At 47.3% G+C, this 16,325-nt stretch overlaps 1 protein-coding gene across 3 annotated transcripts in view; it reads left to right on the top strand.

Annotated features, from left to right (window-relative positions):
* The first annotated feature begins 9,571 nt into the window (after nt 1-9,571).
* ANKRD55 (ankyrin repeat domain 55) overlaps nt 9,572-16,325 on the top strand; it is a 92,666-nt gene continuing 85,912 nt past the window's right edge. For 2 of the 3 annotated variants that reach the window (XM_084801021.1, XM_084801022.1), the window contains exon 1: nt 9,577-10,121. In XM_084801021.1, the coding sequence (XP_084657147.1) occupies nt 10,067-10,121 (55 nt within the window). In that variant the 5' untranslated portion in view covers nt 9,577-10,066. Of the gene's footprint in view, nt 10,122-16,325 lie in introns of all 3 variants that reach the window. The other variant, XM_084801023.1, reaches the window with a different exon arrangement.

Here is a 16,325-nt window from a genome sequence, read left to right on the forward strand (position 1 = left end):
AATTGTTAATAAACAGAGCCAACAGCGGCTGGCAGCAGAAGGCATGGCCCAGATCAAAGGTGTGTCTTCACGCCACAAAGATCCAGTTTAGAAGTGGGTCTACACACTTCAAATCATTTAATTAAGAAGAAAATCCCTCACAGCTGCGCCCAGCCATTGGGGCTTTAATTAATTCCAGATGTGGTCAAGTTGACAAGCAAGAATATAGATATAATCAGGTTGACAGCTGGGTATCAGCAAAGACTCAGACTTCCCGCATCCTCCAGTTTGGAGCCCCACCACAGGCACTGCTTCTTAAAAACCATTTTTTTCCCCAGGCCATAAGGAGTGGGAGATTTCGGAGAAGGCAGTTGTGTTAGAATTTCTGACACTGTCACAAATACTGAATAAAGCTCTTTTTGCCAAAAGCTTTCATGACTCATGGGTTTGTAGGTTTCGGTTCCTGAGTGGTCGGCACTGTTGCTTGTGATGAGGGAGTGAGTGAATCATAAGAGCCAAACCACTTACCTCGTAGGATGAGAGAGGCCAAGTCTCACCCAGGGTAGACGCCCAGTGACTGGGAAACCTCCAACTGCTCTCCTTCTCGAAAAGCCACCGCCTTCCAATGACAGCAGCCTGAGGACAAGTCACTAATACAGGGGCTTTTGGGAGAGCTTCGGATCCAAAACATAGCAGTGGTTGAAGCTGAGGTAATTAACATCTATGTTGAGTTCTTTAAGCTACCAAAGTAGTTTATGTATAAAATGTGAGTCCAGGCTAGCCTGGTGACATAGTAAGCTCGGGTCAGCATGGGCACTAAAGTGGGACTATCGAGAAAAAGAGAGAGAGAGAGGAAACTGAGTCTGTTCCTGAACAGACCCATTGATTCAAAATGTTCGTTTAAATTGACCCCCAGGTAATGTGTGTTCATCAAATGTGCAGAAACACGGCTTTATCCCATAATGATCCACTTGGGGCTTTCTTATACCAAGAATGTCCCCTGCGGTGTTTCCATGTCCCCTTTGTGTCGGGCAGGTAGGTACAGTCTGTAACCACAAGACAGCAACACCCACTCTCCTGGGGGGAGTCCAGATCTACAAAGTAAGACTTTTGCCTCATTAGCAACCACTTCAATCAACATAGCACCACAAAACTTCTCTTCCGTTACCTTGGCAACCTCAGAGTTCACTTCCCTAACTCTACAAGAGATTTCGGAGAGACAAATTCAATTACATTCCTCTCAAAAAAAAAAAATTAACACAAAGGAAAAATACTGTTCTGGATAGTTCAGAGCTGCCAAGGAAGGGCAGAACTGGAGAGTGGTACTAGTGGAGAGAGCCCTCTACAGCCTGCTACCTTAATTCACGCCTCAAGACTTCATTTGAACTTGACCACTCAATGCCAAAAAGCAGAAGTAGAGAACAGGTGGCTCAAGTTAGAACATTTTTTAAACAGTTTTGAGGATGATCAGCAAATTTACCATCCACATAGGTATCTGAACATGCTGGGGGCTGTGTTTGTAGTGGAAGTTTTGGTTTCTTTAAAAACTCAGGTGTGCTATGTAAACATGTTTTTGTTTTAATCCCAGGTGTGGGATATGGGGCTGATTCAGACTGTCCACAATAGCAAACGATTTGCCTCATGCAGGCTCTGAGAGGAGCTCTTTGCCAGCTGCAGATAGTTTAATTCCAAAGACTCTGGAAAGGGAATAAATGCCAGAGCTAGAAAAGAGACTGGGGTCTCCGAGGAAGAAGAGGAAGACTGCTGCTCGACTCCTGCTGCTCCTGGTTGCGTGGTTACAGTTTGAAAAGAAGTTGGAGATATTCTAAAACAAAGATTGGACTTGCCCCAAGGAACCCAACGACCCTAAACAGCAGGAAGTAGCCTAAGATCTGTGTCCCTTTTCCCTCCTAACCTTCTTTCTCTCCTGCCTAGGGTTAGGGGATTGGGAGGGAGATAGCGGATTAAGGAGCCCCAAATAAACTAGAGTTTAAAAACAGTGTCTCCATGGGGTTTTAGTATATTTATTTCTTGTGTTCCCCCAAATCTATTGGCTTGATGAGGAAGTGGCTACAATCCAGACATAACTGGATGCAAATCCCCAAGGCTCCCATACAAATCCAATGATGAAACAAATGTACTTTTGACAATGAAAAGAATTCAAAACCATTTATTTGAAAATAAAGGCCACAATTTTTCTGAGCTGTGAGTGCTATGGGAACTGGAAAGCCCAGCAGCTAGTATGAGCCTATTTAAAGGCAGCTGTCATAACCTCTTTTCCATATTGGAGCCAGGCATGATAAAAAAAAAAAAAAAGTCATGCACTGAAGAGTTAGTCACTAGCATTGGTGTGCTAGCATTTGTGCCAGTGAAATAGTGGAATCCTTAGGGTGTGGGTCCTGACGGTTGGAAGTTTATCACTGGTGCGTGTCCTAGGCATGGGGATTCTGGCCCCTTCCTTTCTCATTGTTTCCTGGTCTCCATGAAATGAGCAGTGTTTGTCCTGTCGCACCCTTCCATCACCACAGTCCCCCAAAACAAGGCACCAACTGACCATGGACAGACACCTCTGAAACTATGAGACAAAATAAACCTTTTGCTTTATTGGTTTACCGCAGGCCTTTTATTGGGGTCTTAAAACTGACTAACACACTCAACATTCATTAGAAATATAATTGAAATTACATTTCATGAGCTCCAGTGATAAGTTTTAAATACAGAATTGTTGACCAAAATATTAACCAATATTTACCAAAGTGCTAGGTTTACATAAATTTTAAAATTTATAAAATGTAGCCAAAATAGTATTTACCTGTTGCCATAAAGTTAAATTTTAATTTATTCTTATTTGTTATCTGTGCCTTATAAAGTTGTGTCTATTTGTTAAGGAAGGAAAGGAGATAGCACACCGAAATGTTTGCATTAATAAGGCCAAAGTCTTTTCCTTCATTCTCAGAATTTATAGACTTTGACACATTTACAGAAGGGAACACTATCTATTCATTTAAGTTACAGCCGTATTTATTAGAAGGGATGGATCTTTCTTGGTAGTTTTATAAATAATTAACCTACCAACTGAGTTCACCTGAGTCTACTTTTAATTAACGCAACAAGGAGAGATGATCAGCCTATCCTTCGTAAGCCAGTAACAAATCCATGGGGTTTTAAAAATCAAATGGTAGATTGACAAAATTTCTCTGAATCCGTTGCAAACTCTTCTCTTCGGATGCACTTCATAAATACTATGACAGTGTCGCGCGCAGCCTTCGCCGATAAAGGAGACGCGGCAACTCAGGATTCTTCCGACAGCGATTTTATTGTACAGCTCTTTTTGATAGCAGATGGAGAAGGACCCCTTCCCCAAAAAACCCGAGGCTTATATAGGGAATTCAAGGGCGTATAGGGACGTGTCCTCTTATCATTGGCGCTCTAGAGAATACCCAATTAGCATATCGTCTGCGTAAGCAGGTTATGTAAGGATGACGTAATTGCGCATGCGCACTGGCCGCAAGGGCTTCCATGAAGAACCAGGAAACAGGAAACCAGCGTCATCTTGTAATGGCGGAGCGGCTCCCGACATGACAGCCCCATAGAATGACTGCTCTGCTTCTCATTTATAACCGAAGTAGTTTGCTCAGGATTGCATAGGTGGAAATACGCTGTAGTGGCACTCCGGCTCCCAGTTGTGCGCCACCCCCAAGCTCAGGCACTGTGTACACTCACCCCGTGCAGCTCACACGTCCTCCACTTGAGCACATGGCTTAGAAGCTCTGGTTTCCTAAAACCCATGTTGGTTCACCTGCGTGGCCACACAGTCAGAATACAATTCAAAGACACCAGCACATCCGAGCCTCTCAATCCCCACCCTCTTGTTCTCATTGGAAGACTGGAAGGACATCAGAAAGTCCCTTTGTGGGTTATTCTGATGGCCAAGTGGCTAATGTCACTTTGTTAATGAAGAAGACCTCAGCTTCAGTATGGAAAGACCTTCAGAGACATTGCGTCAGTCACTGAATCCCCTCTGGTTCACTCTCTGTGCTGTTACAGGGACATGGAATAGACACAGATGACCCGGCCTGTGTCGAGCTCACCTTCTAGTGGAGAAGTGCTGTTTGGGTTTTTGTTTGTTGTGTTCTTATAGAGTCTGAGGTCATCCAGACTGATCTTGAATTCACTATGTGGCCAGGAATGACCTTGAACTCCTGGTCCTCCTGCCTCCATCTCCTGAGTGATGGGATCACGGGCAGAGTGTCATTTGCTTGTCCTCAGAAGCAGGCCCTAAGACCAGGGCGACACCTAGACACAGTCACAGCAATGAAACATTGCAGCAACACCTAAACCTGCAACCACAGGTTTGTGTCACTGCGTGTGGAAGAGATCAGCCAGAGCAAGCTCAAACTGCTGTGAAAAGCCATACACCAGGACAGCGGTAACTATTTTATTTATTTCAAGACAGGGTTTCTCTGTGTAGCCTTGGCTGTCCTGGACTCACTTTGTAGACCAGACTGGCCTTGAACTCATAGCAATCCACCTGCCTCTGCCTCCTGAGTGCTGGGATTAAAGGCGTGGACCACCACCGCCTGCCTGAATTTTTTTTTTTTTTGTCTTGTTTTGTTTTGTTTTGTCTTGTTTTGTTTTTTAACAACATGTTCATCCTCAATGGTTTGGAAATTTGTAAAACTGGTCCTTCACCGTGGATAGTCTGAGACACCCTCAGCCAGCCAGGTATCACAGCACGGGCAAAAGCCCTGACTGGCTAGAAGCCACATGGTCCGTTCTAAATTCAGGAAGTAGCATTCTGAAGAAGGAAGTGCCTGATGGGTTTGGCAGTGGAGGACTCTTCTTGACCTGGTGATCGGGGAAGCCATTGGAAATGGTGCCCTCTGAGCTGCGGTAAAGGGAGCCCAAGTGGAAGTGCAGAGTAACAAAGTATATGTGGCCTAGGAAAGGGTGTGGCATTCTGGAAGCAGAAAGGGGACCAGCGTGGGCAAGTGCTAGACACAAAGAGGAGGGGTAGTGAGACATGAATGGGAGATGAAGGAAAGAGCCAGGTGTGGCCTCATAGACCGTGTGTCCTCTTTTCTCATCCCACACCATGGATAAGAGTTGGCGCTCCACGCAGGCCATGGATGGCTGTCCTGACTGGTGTCTGAAGTGTGAGCCACAGATTCATAGGGTTGGAGCCCAGATGGTGGCGCTATCGTAGGGACTCATGTGTCCTGTCCCAGCTGGAAGGGGTGGGTCACTCAGGAGTGGCTACTGAGGCTTATAGCCTGGCCATGTTTCCAGTCCTGTTCCCTCTGCTTCTTGATCTGTCACAGTGTGATAAGCTACCCTCCCACTCCTCCTCCACCAGGGACTCCATGTAGCACACATGCTTTATCCTGCTCACTGTGGTGGGCTGAAACTGGGAGCCAAAATAAGCCTTTCCTCCCTTAAGTTGCTTCTGTCAGGTACTTTATCATAGTGACAGGGAGAATAGCCAATAGGCTGTAAGAATGTGCTTGCCAGGGAGGGGCTTGCCTACAGGGAGCACCAGCAGACTTTCAGAGTGATAGAAATATTCCAAAACTTGACTGCAGTGGGACATTACACCCTCACTCAAAATGGGCTGGAAAATGCAATTTTTAAAAAGCCAACATTTGCCCAGCATGGTGGCACACACCTTTAATCCCAGCACTCAGGTAGATGGCTGTGAGTTCCAGGCCAACCTAGTCTATAAAAATGTGTCCAGGACAGCCAAGGCCACAGAGAGAAACCCTGTCTCAAAAATACATATGAATATAAATAAATAAACGCAACATTTTTGAAGCCCAGAAGGGTGACTGAATGATAACCATGAATTCTCATAAGAAATGTAGTGGGTTCGGTTCTCACACAGCAGATTAAAATACAGAGCTCCAAAAAGTTGTGAAGTTTGCCCAAAACGCACCTACGTAACACACTCAAGCCCACGCCCCTCCCAGCCTAGCTGCCTGCCTTTCTTCAGCATGAGCCCCCCCAAACATTAATCGGGGAGATTTTATTTTGAGAGTTCGCCTCCATGTTAATTCCTTGAAGCCGCTGTAAGAAGATTGTCACAAACTTGGTGGCTTCCAACAACCACTAAAAACTTCCCATTTCACATTCTAGAAACCAAAAGTTCAAAGTCAAGCTGTTGACAGAGCCCAACTCCTAGAGTTTTAGGGTGACCATGGGTTCCTGACTCCTTCCTGCTCTTGACACCTGGCCGGAGGCTGTGTGGCCCCCCCATGGTCTCTCTCTCTCTCTCTCTCTCTCTCTCTCTCTCTCTCTCTCTCTCTCTCTCTCTCTCTCTCCCCCCCCCCCAGCATCCCTGTAAATTATGCAAACCACTGAGGCTGATTTCAAGTGGAGCCCCTCTATCTCATTACAGCTGGAAAGACTTCTTTCCCCAGCAAGGTCCTGTTCGTGGGTCCTGAAGATAAGACCGTGTACATCTTTTCATGCCCCATTCCGCCAGCCACTGAGCCCATCACCCACTCGGACAGTCTGCAAACTCTCTGGGCAATGGGCTGGGGCAACAGCAGGCTGGCGCCTACTGTTGCTCTTCTCCCACAACCACACGTCCCGCATCGCCTAGCTCACCCGTCGACGATGGGTTGCAGCAGAGTGAGTCGCTCTAGTTTCCTAGTAGTTCAAGGCAGGAAGTAAGCCCAGCCCTTTGGCTCCACCCACAGGTGCACCCACAGGTGGAGCTCATTTGGCAGGCGGCATCACGTGCGCATGACCAGTGCCCCTAGAAATGGCTGGAGCACAGTTCTCTTGCTGCAGTGCTAAGCCTATGACCAGGATGGATGACAGGGAAAAGTCACCTAAGCCCCTCAACATTCTCTGCATAGGGCTTGAGTGCTGACAATGCCTGTCCGGTCAGCGGCCTTCAGCTATCCCTTCCTGAGTATCTGCTACAACAACCAGCAGTTTTCCTCCTGTGCTAATTAATTTGTCGACTGGATAAGATGTGGATCCCAGATTCTTAGAACACAAACTGCTGAGCATATCTAGTGGGAGTTTCTATATTGGGTTAGTTAAGGTAGGAGGACCCACGAATTGTGAGTGGCCCCATCCTGTGGGCTGGGGTAGTGGACTGAATAAGACAGTGCTCTGACCACCAGCATTCAGCGGTCTGTTTCCTGCAGACCCAAAATGTGACCCGCTGCCTCACACCCCTGCCGGTGTGACCTCCCTAACCTGTTGGAGTGTACTCAGACTGAGCCAAAGCGGACCTCCCTTCTTAGGTTGCTTTTCCAAGCATTTTGTCACAGTGACAAGAAAAATAATAAATAGACTCCCCAATCTGCTCCCTGCCCACCCCACCTCACCACCCCCCAACATCTGATTGTGCTCATCAGTAATAGAAGAATTGGTGCTAGGAAACTTAGGAGATTTACCTATGAGATATAGTTGAGTGCTGGGTCATAAAGCATATGTCTGCTCATATTTAAAATTGTTAATTCTCTGCATGAGTGTGTGTGTGCACATGTGTGTGCTTGCAGGGGTACGTGCACACATGGGTGAACATGTTCACACATGCATGTGGGGTCCAGAGTTGACATGAGTGCCTTCCTTGATCGCTCCCCCACTTTATATATTGAGCCGTAGTCTCTCAGTTGAAACCAGGGCTCACTGACAATCTAAACTTCTGGCTTGCTCCCCCAAATCCTGTCTCCACCTCCCTAGAACTGAGATTACAGTCAGACAGCTGCACCCAGCCAGCCGCCTTTCAAACAGACGCTAGAAGTCTGAACTCCAAAAATGCTAAAGCAAGAACTTGACGCACTGGGGATATCTCTTCAGCCTCTGCTTGTTTTTGTTGTTGTTTGTGGTTTGTTTTTTGGTCTTGGTTTGGGGTTTTTTGGTTTATTTTCATTTTTGTTCTGTTTTATTTTTTCAAGACAGGGTTTCTCTGTGTAGCCCTGGCTGTCCTGGACTCAGTTTGTAGACCAGGCTGGCCTCGAACTCACAGCGATCCACCTGCCTCTGCCTCCCGAGTGCTGGGATAACAGGCATGTGCCACCACGCTCCGCTTCTGCTTGTATTTTTAAATGAAGTAATGCAGAGTGTTTTGGAAGAAGGAGACCATAAGGGAAAGGAAAGTGATTAATGCCATTGTTGGGTAATTAACAGCACCCCAGGGCACTATCTCTGTGCGTGAATAGTGTGCTGGTGACTGACAGAGTGCTAGGTTTGCTGAGTGGCTGTAATATTATCAGTGAGTGAGCAGTAGCTTTGTCACAGGGACATGAGGCCTTTCAACTTTTTTTTTTTTATGGAAAATAAATGATAGGCACCTAGAAAATATGAAGCAAAAGATAAGAAAAGTACCTGTCTACAAAAGAACCTGGATAATAAATTAGATTATTGTGTGTCAAAACAACTGTAAGGGCTTAAGCGTGTAGTTCAGGGGTAGAGCACATATCCAGTACCTGAAGCCTGGGTTCAATTCCCAGCACTACAAAAAAATGTATTAGTATAGCCATATGCAAAGAATCACACTTTCTGCATTTATTTCCAAGTTCAAATATTTGGTAGTTAAAAAGAAAACGGGTTCGTCCTTATCGATGACACATAAAATACCTTATGTCATTCACAATCCCGACATACGGGGCAGGAGGGCACTGGGATCCAGGACAGATAGGAGAGCCCTGGAGCTTGCTGCTAGCCAGCCTAGGCATATGGACAAGACCTGGGTTTGAAGGAGAAACTCTATCTAGAAAAACAAGGAAGGAGCCGGGTGTGATAGTGCACGCCTTTAATCCCAGGACTCAGGATGCAGAGGCAGGTGGATTGCTGTGAGTTCTAGGCCAGCCTGGCCCAGGACATCCAAGGCTACACAGAGAAACCCTGTCTCAAATAAACAAAAAAAAAAGAAAAGAAAAACAAGGAAGGCGCTTCTGAAGAGAGATTCTTAAGGTTGACCTCTGACCTATACATGCATATGTGCACACATGCACATGTACCTACACACATGTGCACACACATAGATTCAAAGCCAGAAACACAAATGAAATGTTTTCATTTTGTAAAAACACAAACAAATGAACCGTATAGATGCTTTTCACTCCGCAATAGGTTGGTGCCACCACATGCAAATCAGAACAAGATTTTTCCCTCCTCAGGTTTTTGAGCCTAGAGGATGAATTGACAACCGTTTACTCAGCTGCTTCCCAAAGGGGTGCATTTGGTGACTTGTCAGGTTTCAGGCAGAGTGCGGTGACGCACAACCTTGTGACTGCAGGCTGTTCTGATGTAGTTGGCACAAATACTCGAACCTTGACATAACAACCTTTCAAATACCACCGCCCCCTCCCACGAGTCTCCCCGTCTCTCTGTCGGGAGGGCATCACTGCAGGGAGCCTGAAGAAAAACAGCAGCAGCTCAGCAGGGCACGTGGCCTACCGCCTCCTGCTACAATATTTACGTCCTATTCCATTGAGAAGCGCCCCTCCCGCCCCCCCACTCCCCCCCCACTCCCCCCCCCCCGCTCCAGCCCCGCTCCCTCCCCCCCCACCCCGCGCCTCAGCTCACATGACCCAAATGCAGGTCTCACACCACCAAGAACAAACAGCCCAAACGCAGGCAGTCTGTCTGCGCTGGCAGCTTTGCACATGCTCTGTCTGGCCCCTTGGATTCCTCACTTACTCGTTGAGATTTCTATTGGTTTAAGGCGACCTTCCAGCCGCCAAAGCTCTAGGAGCCGCAGCATTTCCCTGGCCCAGATCCAAGGCAGGCACCCCCATGGAGACTGTTTTATTTTAGGGTTTGGAACGGTTTTTTTCTGTCTGCTTCGGGGAAGGATGTATAATACTCGCACAGAAGTGTAGATGATGAATGGGGCTCTGCGAGTAACTCTTCCTCCCCCACAGTTTTTATAGGAAGAATATTTTACGTCTTTCAACGGTGGCCCCGAAGGCAACCTGCAGATCTAATGCACGCTTAAATTCTCCAACCGGAGCCTCAGCCAACGATGCTGAAGCTGATTGACGTGTTGGCTGCAGCGTGTGAGAGGGGGGTTTCTTCTCCAGAGCCCTGAATGGTTTTCTTGCCGTTCGGATGGTGGTGGTAAGCTATGAGACAGGCTACCATGGATTTCAGCACCTCGTCTGTGTTTGATCAGCAAAAAGGTAAACTGATGCTTTACTCAGTCCTTTGGTGCTGTAAGGAAAGGGGTGTGTGTGTGTGTGTGTGTGTGTAAGCAAACCTCTTAAGTTCTGACTTGATAAGCTTTCAGGAAGAGAAAAAACAAACAAACAAGCTCTTGGGCTTTCCTTCTTGCTGACTGTATTCCTAGCCCCATTCTTTCGCTTGGGTTTAAGGGGTATCGGCTACTTCAGATAGTGCCATCGTTATGTCCTATTATTAAGCATATTAGAGAAAGTGGTGTCAGAATGCACATCATGCCTCCTTCAGCCTGTAAATCCCATATTTCGTCACTAGAGCCTTCCTTCACAAGCCACTGTGGATTCCCCTCCAAGAGAGTCGTGACCCACTGGCAGCTCATTCAAGGCTGTGCAGTGACTTAATGCCATATTATTTCACGGCAATGACAGAATTTTTTTTCCTTACCCTTGATTTGCGTAAAGGAAGTCATCTTCCACAGGCCTTGGCTGTGAAATTAATACATCACCATCAGACAGGCGGCCCTTCAGTCTGTGTGTGTGACTTTGCATATGCTGTGTGTCTCCACACATGTGTTTGTCATCTGTACAGTTCTGTGTGTGGTGGGGAGGGGGCGTTTCCGCTCTTTAAACGTAACGGGTATTTATTTCTAGGATCTTGTTTTGAAATATCTGGCCTCCAACCCACACTAGGATTCTTTATAGCCTATTAAAATCCTTTGATGGTTTCTTCCTTTCAGCTACAGCATGAAATGGTGGCTGGTGGAAGCCCGGTTAGGAAAACCCACTTCTTCTTTCTTTTTCCCCAATGTCGCTGCTTTCAGGCCAGTGTTCCCTCCCCTGGATGTGTACCTGGCTTCATGAGTGAATGATGTTTGCTCGGTAGGTTTCTCAAATAAGAATTTAGATCTAGATTTCTGAGGCAGTTAGTAGATAGAGCCTTCTCCAAGTCTGAGAGGGGGAGGGGGAGAGGGAGGGGGAGGGGAAGAGGGAGGAGGGGGAGGAGGGGGAGGGGCGCGGGGAGGAGGAAGTGGAGAGGGAAGGAAGGGGGAGGGGAGAGGGAGGGGGAGAGAGCAGGACAAGGAGAGGGAGAGGGAGAGAGATGTGATTGCCTTGAGAGCATCTCAATTCACTTTGAGTCTGGAGACAGGTACCACAGGAAGGGGGCCTTTTCTAGTTCCCCTGCCGCCTCTTTCTGTACCTTTCATTCTACTGGTAGCAATCAACAGAATTGAGAACTCTGCTTAGAATCTAACTGTTCATGCTGGCTGGGAAACAGTTGTCTCCGAGCCACGGAATCACAGAGAAAAACAATGAGCTTGTTTGGGGACTAAATGTGACAGAGTGGGGAGTGACTACCATGGAACAAGGCCTTCAAAACAAATTCATCTGTTCCAACCTGGCGCTCTGAATCCAAGCGAGCTCAGGTCATAACTAAAGTGCTGGTGTAGAATATTTTTCTTGCAGCATCTTGTATGGGAGCAGTTCCTCTGTCTGAGTCTTCCCGTAATATTAACCCTCTCCTTGCTGCCTCTGCATTTCTTACTCCCTTCTCTCTGAAATTACTACAGGACTGGAACAGATGCTTATACGTTCGTGGCTCTGAATGGCAAATCAGCTTAACTTTGTGACCTTAGCATTTTGTTGTTGTTGTTGTTGTTTTGTTTGTTTGTTTGTTTGTTTGTTTTACTTAACCTCTTTGGGGCTTCACTTCCTCTGGAGTAAAAGGAAGGAAATGTTTATGTAGCGGGGTCATTACAAAAATACAAACCGAGTACAGGACATTCTTCACAGTTGAGTGGAAAGTGGGGTCTGACTTTCACACGAACTCTGGTGCCCCATATTTGACTACATCCCCTTGATGGGAAGACCTGGTGGCACTCAGAGGAAGGATAGCAGGCTACCAAGAAGAGACTTGATACCCTATGAGCATATACAGGGGGAAGAGGTCCCCCTCAGGAACAGTCATAGGGGAGGGGAGTAAGGGAAAAATGGGAGGGAGGGAGGAATGGGAGGATACAAGGGATGGGATAACAATTGAAATGTAATATGAAGAAATTAATAAACTATATTAAAGAAACACAAACCGATACTTTAAGGGGCAGTTGCCATGTTGCTGGGTGCAGTGAGTGTTTTCAAATGGTGCTGGCTGCTGCTGCTGCTGGTTTTAGTTCCACCGACCTGCCCTTTGACCTCCAGCTTAAGTGTAGCTATCCTCAGTCAAGTGGCTTGGCTGCTGCTAGGTGACTAGGCTGCAGTCCCTCTTTGTTCCGAACCCCAGGGGGCACTCTGTGTAAGTTCTGAGAAACAATAATAACAACAGAAACGAAGCCGGCCTAGTTCTAGCACCCCGCTAAGCCTTCCTCTCCCCGAAAAGCATGGGAGAGCCCGATAACTTGTAAACATCTGAATACATTTCAATATTAGATCCTTTAGCAAAGTGTGGTAAAAATGACTGGGAAAGATGAGGCTGATCGCCTCTTGCTTTTAGCTAAGATGAAATGGATGTCTGCTCTTGCCAGGTGCGGCCGGGCGGTGAAATGGGATCTTGCTTCGTTCACTCTATACATATGCCTGGTACTGCAGTGTCCCCAGGGACGGTGCACCCCTTCAAGGGACCACAAAATGTAAATAGATACAAACAGGATGAGCGTGGGACTTTAGGGAAGGATTCTACTAGGAATCCTAACAACCAGAGAATTGAAGCCCACAGCACCGACTTCACATGCACATGTGGACGAAGAAATTTCTTCCGGAAGAAACTTAGGGACGTCATGTAGACAGATGTCCACCTTCTCCTTTTGACCACCGAGCACTGGGAGAACCCATGGACTTGCTGGGCTTGCTCACAGAGCAGCGACAAGGAGGCACTTACAGGATCACGAATGACCCCGAAGTTGCCGTACCACCGAAGCAACCATCTCACCCCAGCGTTGCTGTTGGTTTAATGGCATGGCCTAATAAATGTTTTTCACTAGGCTTATAATTGTTATGGTGGTATTATCGTCCTTACTTTTATAATCAATAAAGACACAGACACCTGCTGTATTTCAGAATAGCCTATTTTCACCTGGGGCAAGCAGACAGTACCTCCTAAGCCGTCTTCATGTGTAGCCCAGCCTCCACCCCATGCCATCTGCCTGTAACCATTCCTGTCTGGGCTACCTCCCACCCATAACCCCAAAGAAGCCCAACTTCTTAAAGTTGTTCATTTCCTCCATGCACGCTGACCCACCCATGTGCTCTTTCCACCTAACCCATCACGGCAGACTGTCTCCTCCCTCCCTCCCTCCTTCCCTCTCTCCCTCCCTCCCTCCCTTCCTCCTTCCCTTCCCCCCCCCCCCAGTCCTTCCTTCTTCCCAAGCTCCTCTCTATCCCACAAGCCCTTGAACTTTCACTCAGCCCCTTCCTCTGCCCACCCCCCCACCCCCCCCACCCCCCCCCACCCCCCCACCCCCGCTCAAGTATCTTTATTAGTCAAACAGGGAGGCAAGGTTAAACAGTGAGGTACTTGGGTTGCGTGACAGTCTCCAATAAGAATCTGGGGGCGGGGTTGTGGAGGGGGAGGCAAACAATTAACAAATACAAAGCACCAGACCATACTCCCCAATATAGATGATAACTTTTCTTTTGCTGCATAGATGGAGTCTTAGTGAGACATCCACAGCCTGTATATCCCAGCACCTTCCGAGACACCGGGCCACCTGCGCTTAAGGTGGAATTACATACAGGTGGCTGGGTAGTGTGGGAGGGAAATGGGCAGAGTCTAAGGTGAGATTCCAGGGGTCCTCCCCACCCCTTTCTCTGTGGAGGAACATCCATCCATCCACTGTCAACAGGCTCCGTTGTGAAGGTCTCCTGCAAGGAACCACAGCTGCTCTGGTAACAAAGGAAGCAGCTATGCTCAGAGAATCATGCTCTGAAGCTGATATTACACAGTCCACTAGGTCTTGAATTTGGCTACACAAGAAACAGAAACAGGCTGGGGATTTGTGGGGCGGGGAGGGGGGTGCATTGAAAATGGTGAAAATGGGACCCTACTCATGGAGGTCCCAATCAGATGGGTATGGATCTGGCTTGATTCCCCACCCCCAGGATGTTCCAATATGAAGCAAAGATTGCAGACTGCTTAGTTCATCCCCTTAACATTTCAGGTGGGGTAACTGACACACAGAGCAGCTCAAGGTAGCTCTTGTGATAATCACAATCTGCTAGTTACGAGCAGAGGGGACCCGGACCCAGAAGCTCTCTGTGCAGACAGCAATGCAATTGTAAGCTTGTAATTCATCAAGCTCTCTGGCCCAGCAACTGCTGGGGGTAAGCACAGATCAGATCTCAGGTCATGCTTGGGAAAGTGGGGGCAGCCATATGTGCGTCTCTGATGAGATATATTTCCGTGACTTTTTTTCTAGAAAGTCTTGTCTCAAGCCTCCATGGCTGCCTGAGCCAATGGTTTTGTTTTGTTTTTGTTTGTTTGTTTTGTTTTTTGGTTTTTGGGGTTTTTGTTTGTTTGTTTGTTTGGTTGGTTGGTTGTTTTTTGTTTTGTTTTGTTTTGTTTTGTTTTGGCTTTGGTCTCCTCTCCAGTGTTCTGTAGATGGCTTTGCATATCCACAAGATCTCTGCAGGCTTCAGGGTACCTGGCCGGCCCAGACTTTAGCTTGCTTTGTAAACTTCAGAAGGAGAAAAAACCTGAGTCTGCAAGGCTCCCTGCTCCTGTGTCCTGTGCTTTCCATTCTCACCATAGCAACAGCTCTGATCCCACGTGTTCCTCCTGGCTGTCTTCCCTCTCAAAGCCCACATGCAAGGAAGCACTGTAGTAAAATGATTTACTACAGAACACGGAGGTTCCTGCTCAAGTCGGCATGCCCCGTAACTGAGGGGGGGGGAGGGGACCTGCAATCTGCAGCTCTGCCGCATCCTGTAGAAAGGAAGGCTTTGCTGTGTCTACAGGAACTCCTGATCTCAGAGAGAAAACAGGAGACACGCTGGTTTCCACGGCCCCCTGTGTCCCAGTCAGGTCCCGCTGTGGGTCAGGGTGAGGAGAGGCAGGCCCTTCTGCTGTGCTGTTGGGATATGGGTCTGATGGGGCAGCCACCTCAGGACAGCAGGCTCTTCACAGCCTGTGTCTCTTGCAGACGCATTGCTGGGAGGATGAGAGGAAGGGCTGGTCTTGTGCTCGGGTTAGTACAGATGCCTAGTATCCGTAAACTGACGCAATGAAAAAGGCATCACCAACCGGTGCTTAAAACAACAGGAATCTTCTCTTTCACAGTTCTGGAAGAACAAAACAAGTCTGAAATCAAGATGTCAGCAGTACCATTTTCCTTCCAGAACTTTCAGGGGAAAATCTTTCCTTGCTTCTTTCAGTTTCAGGCTGTCATGACCTCATTACTTTCATCTCTGTCTCCATTTCGGTCTCCCAGGCTGTGTGCACGTGTCTCCTCTGTGTGTGCACTACATGGTGCAAGTCTCAAACTTCTGCTCCAGAGAATGCAGGAGAAATGCTTTATAATCTATGACTTAACCCCAGTTCTTCACATCTAAAGTGTGTGTGTGTGTGTGTGTGTGTGTGTGTGTGTGTGTGTGTGTGCGTGTGAGCTTGCGTGCGTGCGCTCGGAGGCCATATAAAGCAGTAATCATAGGTTCCACGAGTTGGCACATAAACATATCTCTAGGACTACATGAAATAGGAGTCAACTCTCAGAAAACACATGTGCTGGTTAGGTTTGGTTGGTTGGTTGGTTGGTTGTTTTGTCAACCTGACACAAGCTGGGGTCATCAGGTAAGAGGGACCCTCAACTGAAAAACAAAACCTCCATCAGGTTAGCTTATAGCTGATCTATGAAGGCATTTTCTTAATTAATGGCTGATGGGAGAAGGCCCAGCCCACTGTGAGCAGTGCCATCCCTGCGTGAGTGGTCCCGAGCTGAATAAGAAAGTAATGCATGGGCTGCAGAGTTGGCTCAGCGGTTAAGAGCACCGGCTGCTCTTCCAAAGGTCCTGAGTTCAATTCCCAGCAACCACATGGTGGCTCACAACCATCTATAATGAGAGCTGGTGCCCTCCTCTGGCCTGCAGGCAGAACACTGTATAAATAATAAATAAACAAATCTTAAAAAGAAAAGAAAGAAAGAAAGAAAGAGAGAGAAAGAAAGAAAGAGAGAGAGAGAAAGAAAGAAAGAGAGAGAGAGAAAGAAAGAAAGAAAGAAA

Source organism: Acomys minous, assembly GCF_964271855.1.
Source record: "Acomys minous genome assembly, chromosome: 11".
Taxonomy (NCBI): domain Eukaryota; kingdom Metazoa; phylum Chordata; class Mammalia; order Rodentia; family Muridae; genus Acomys; species Acomys minous.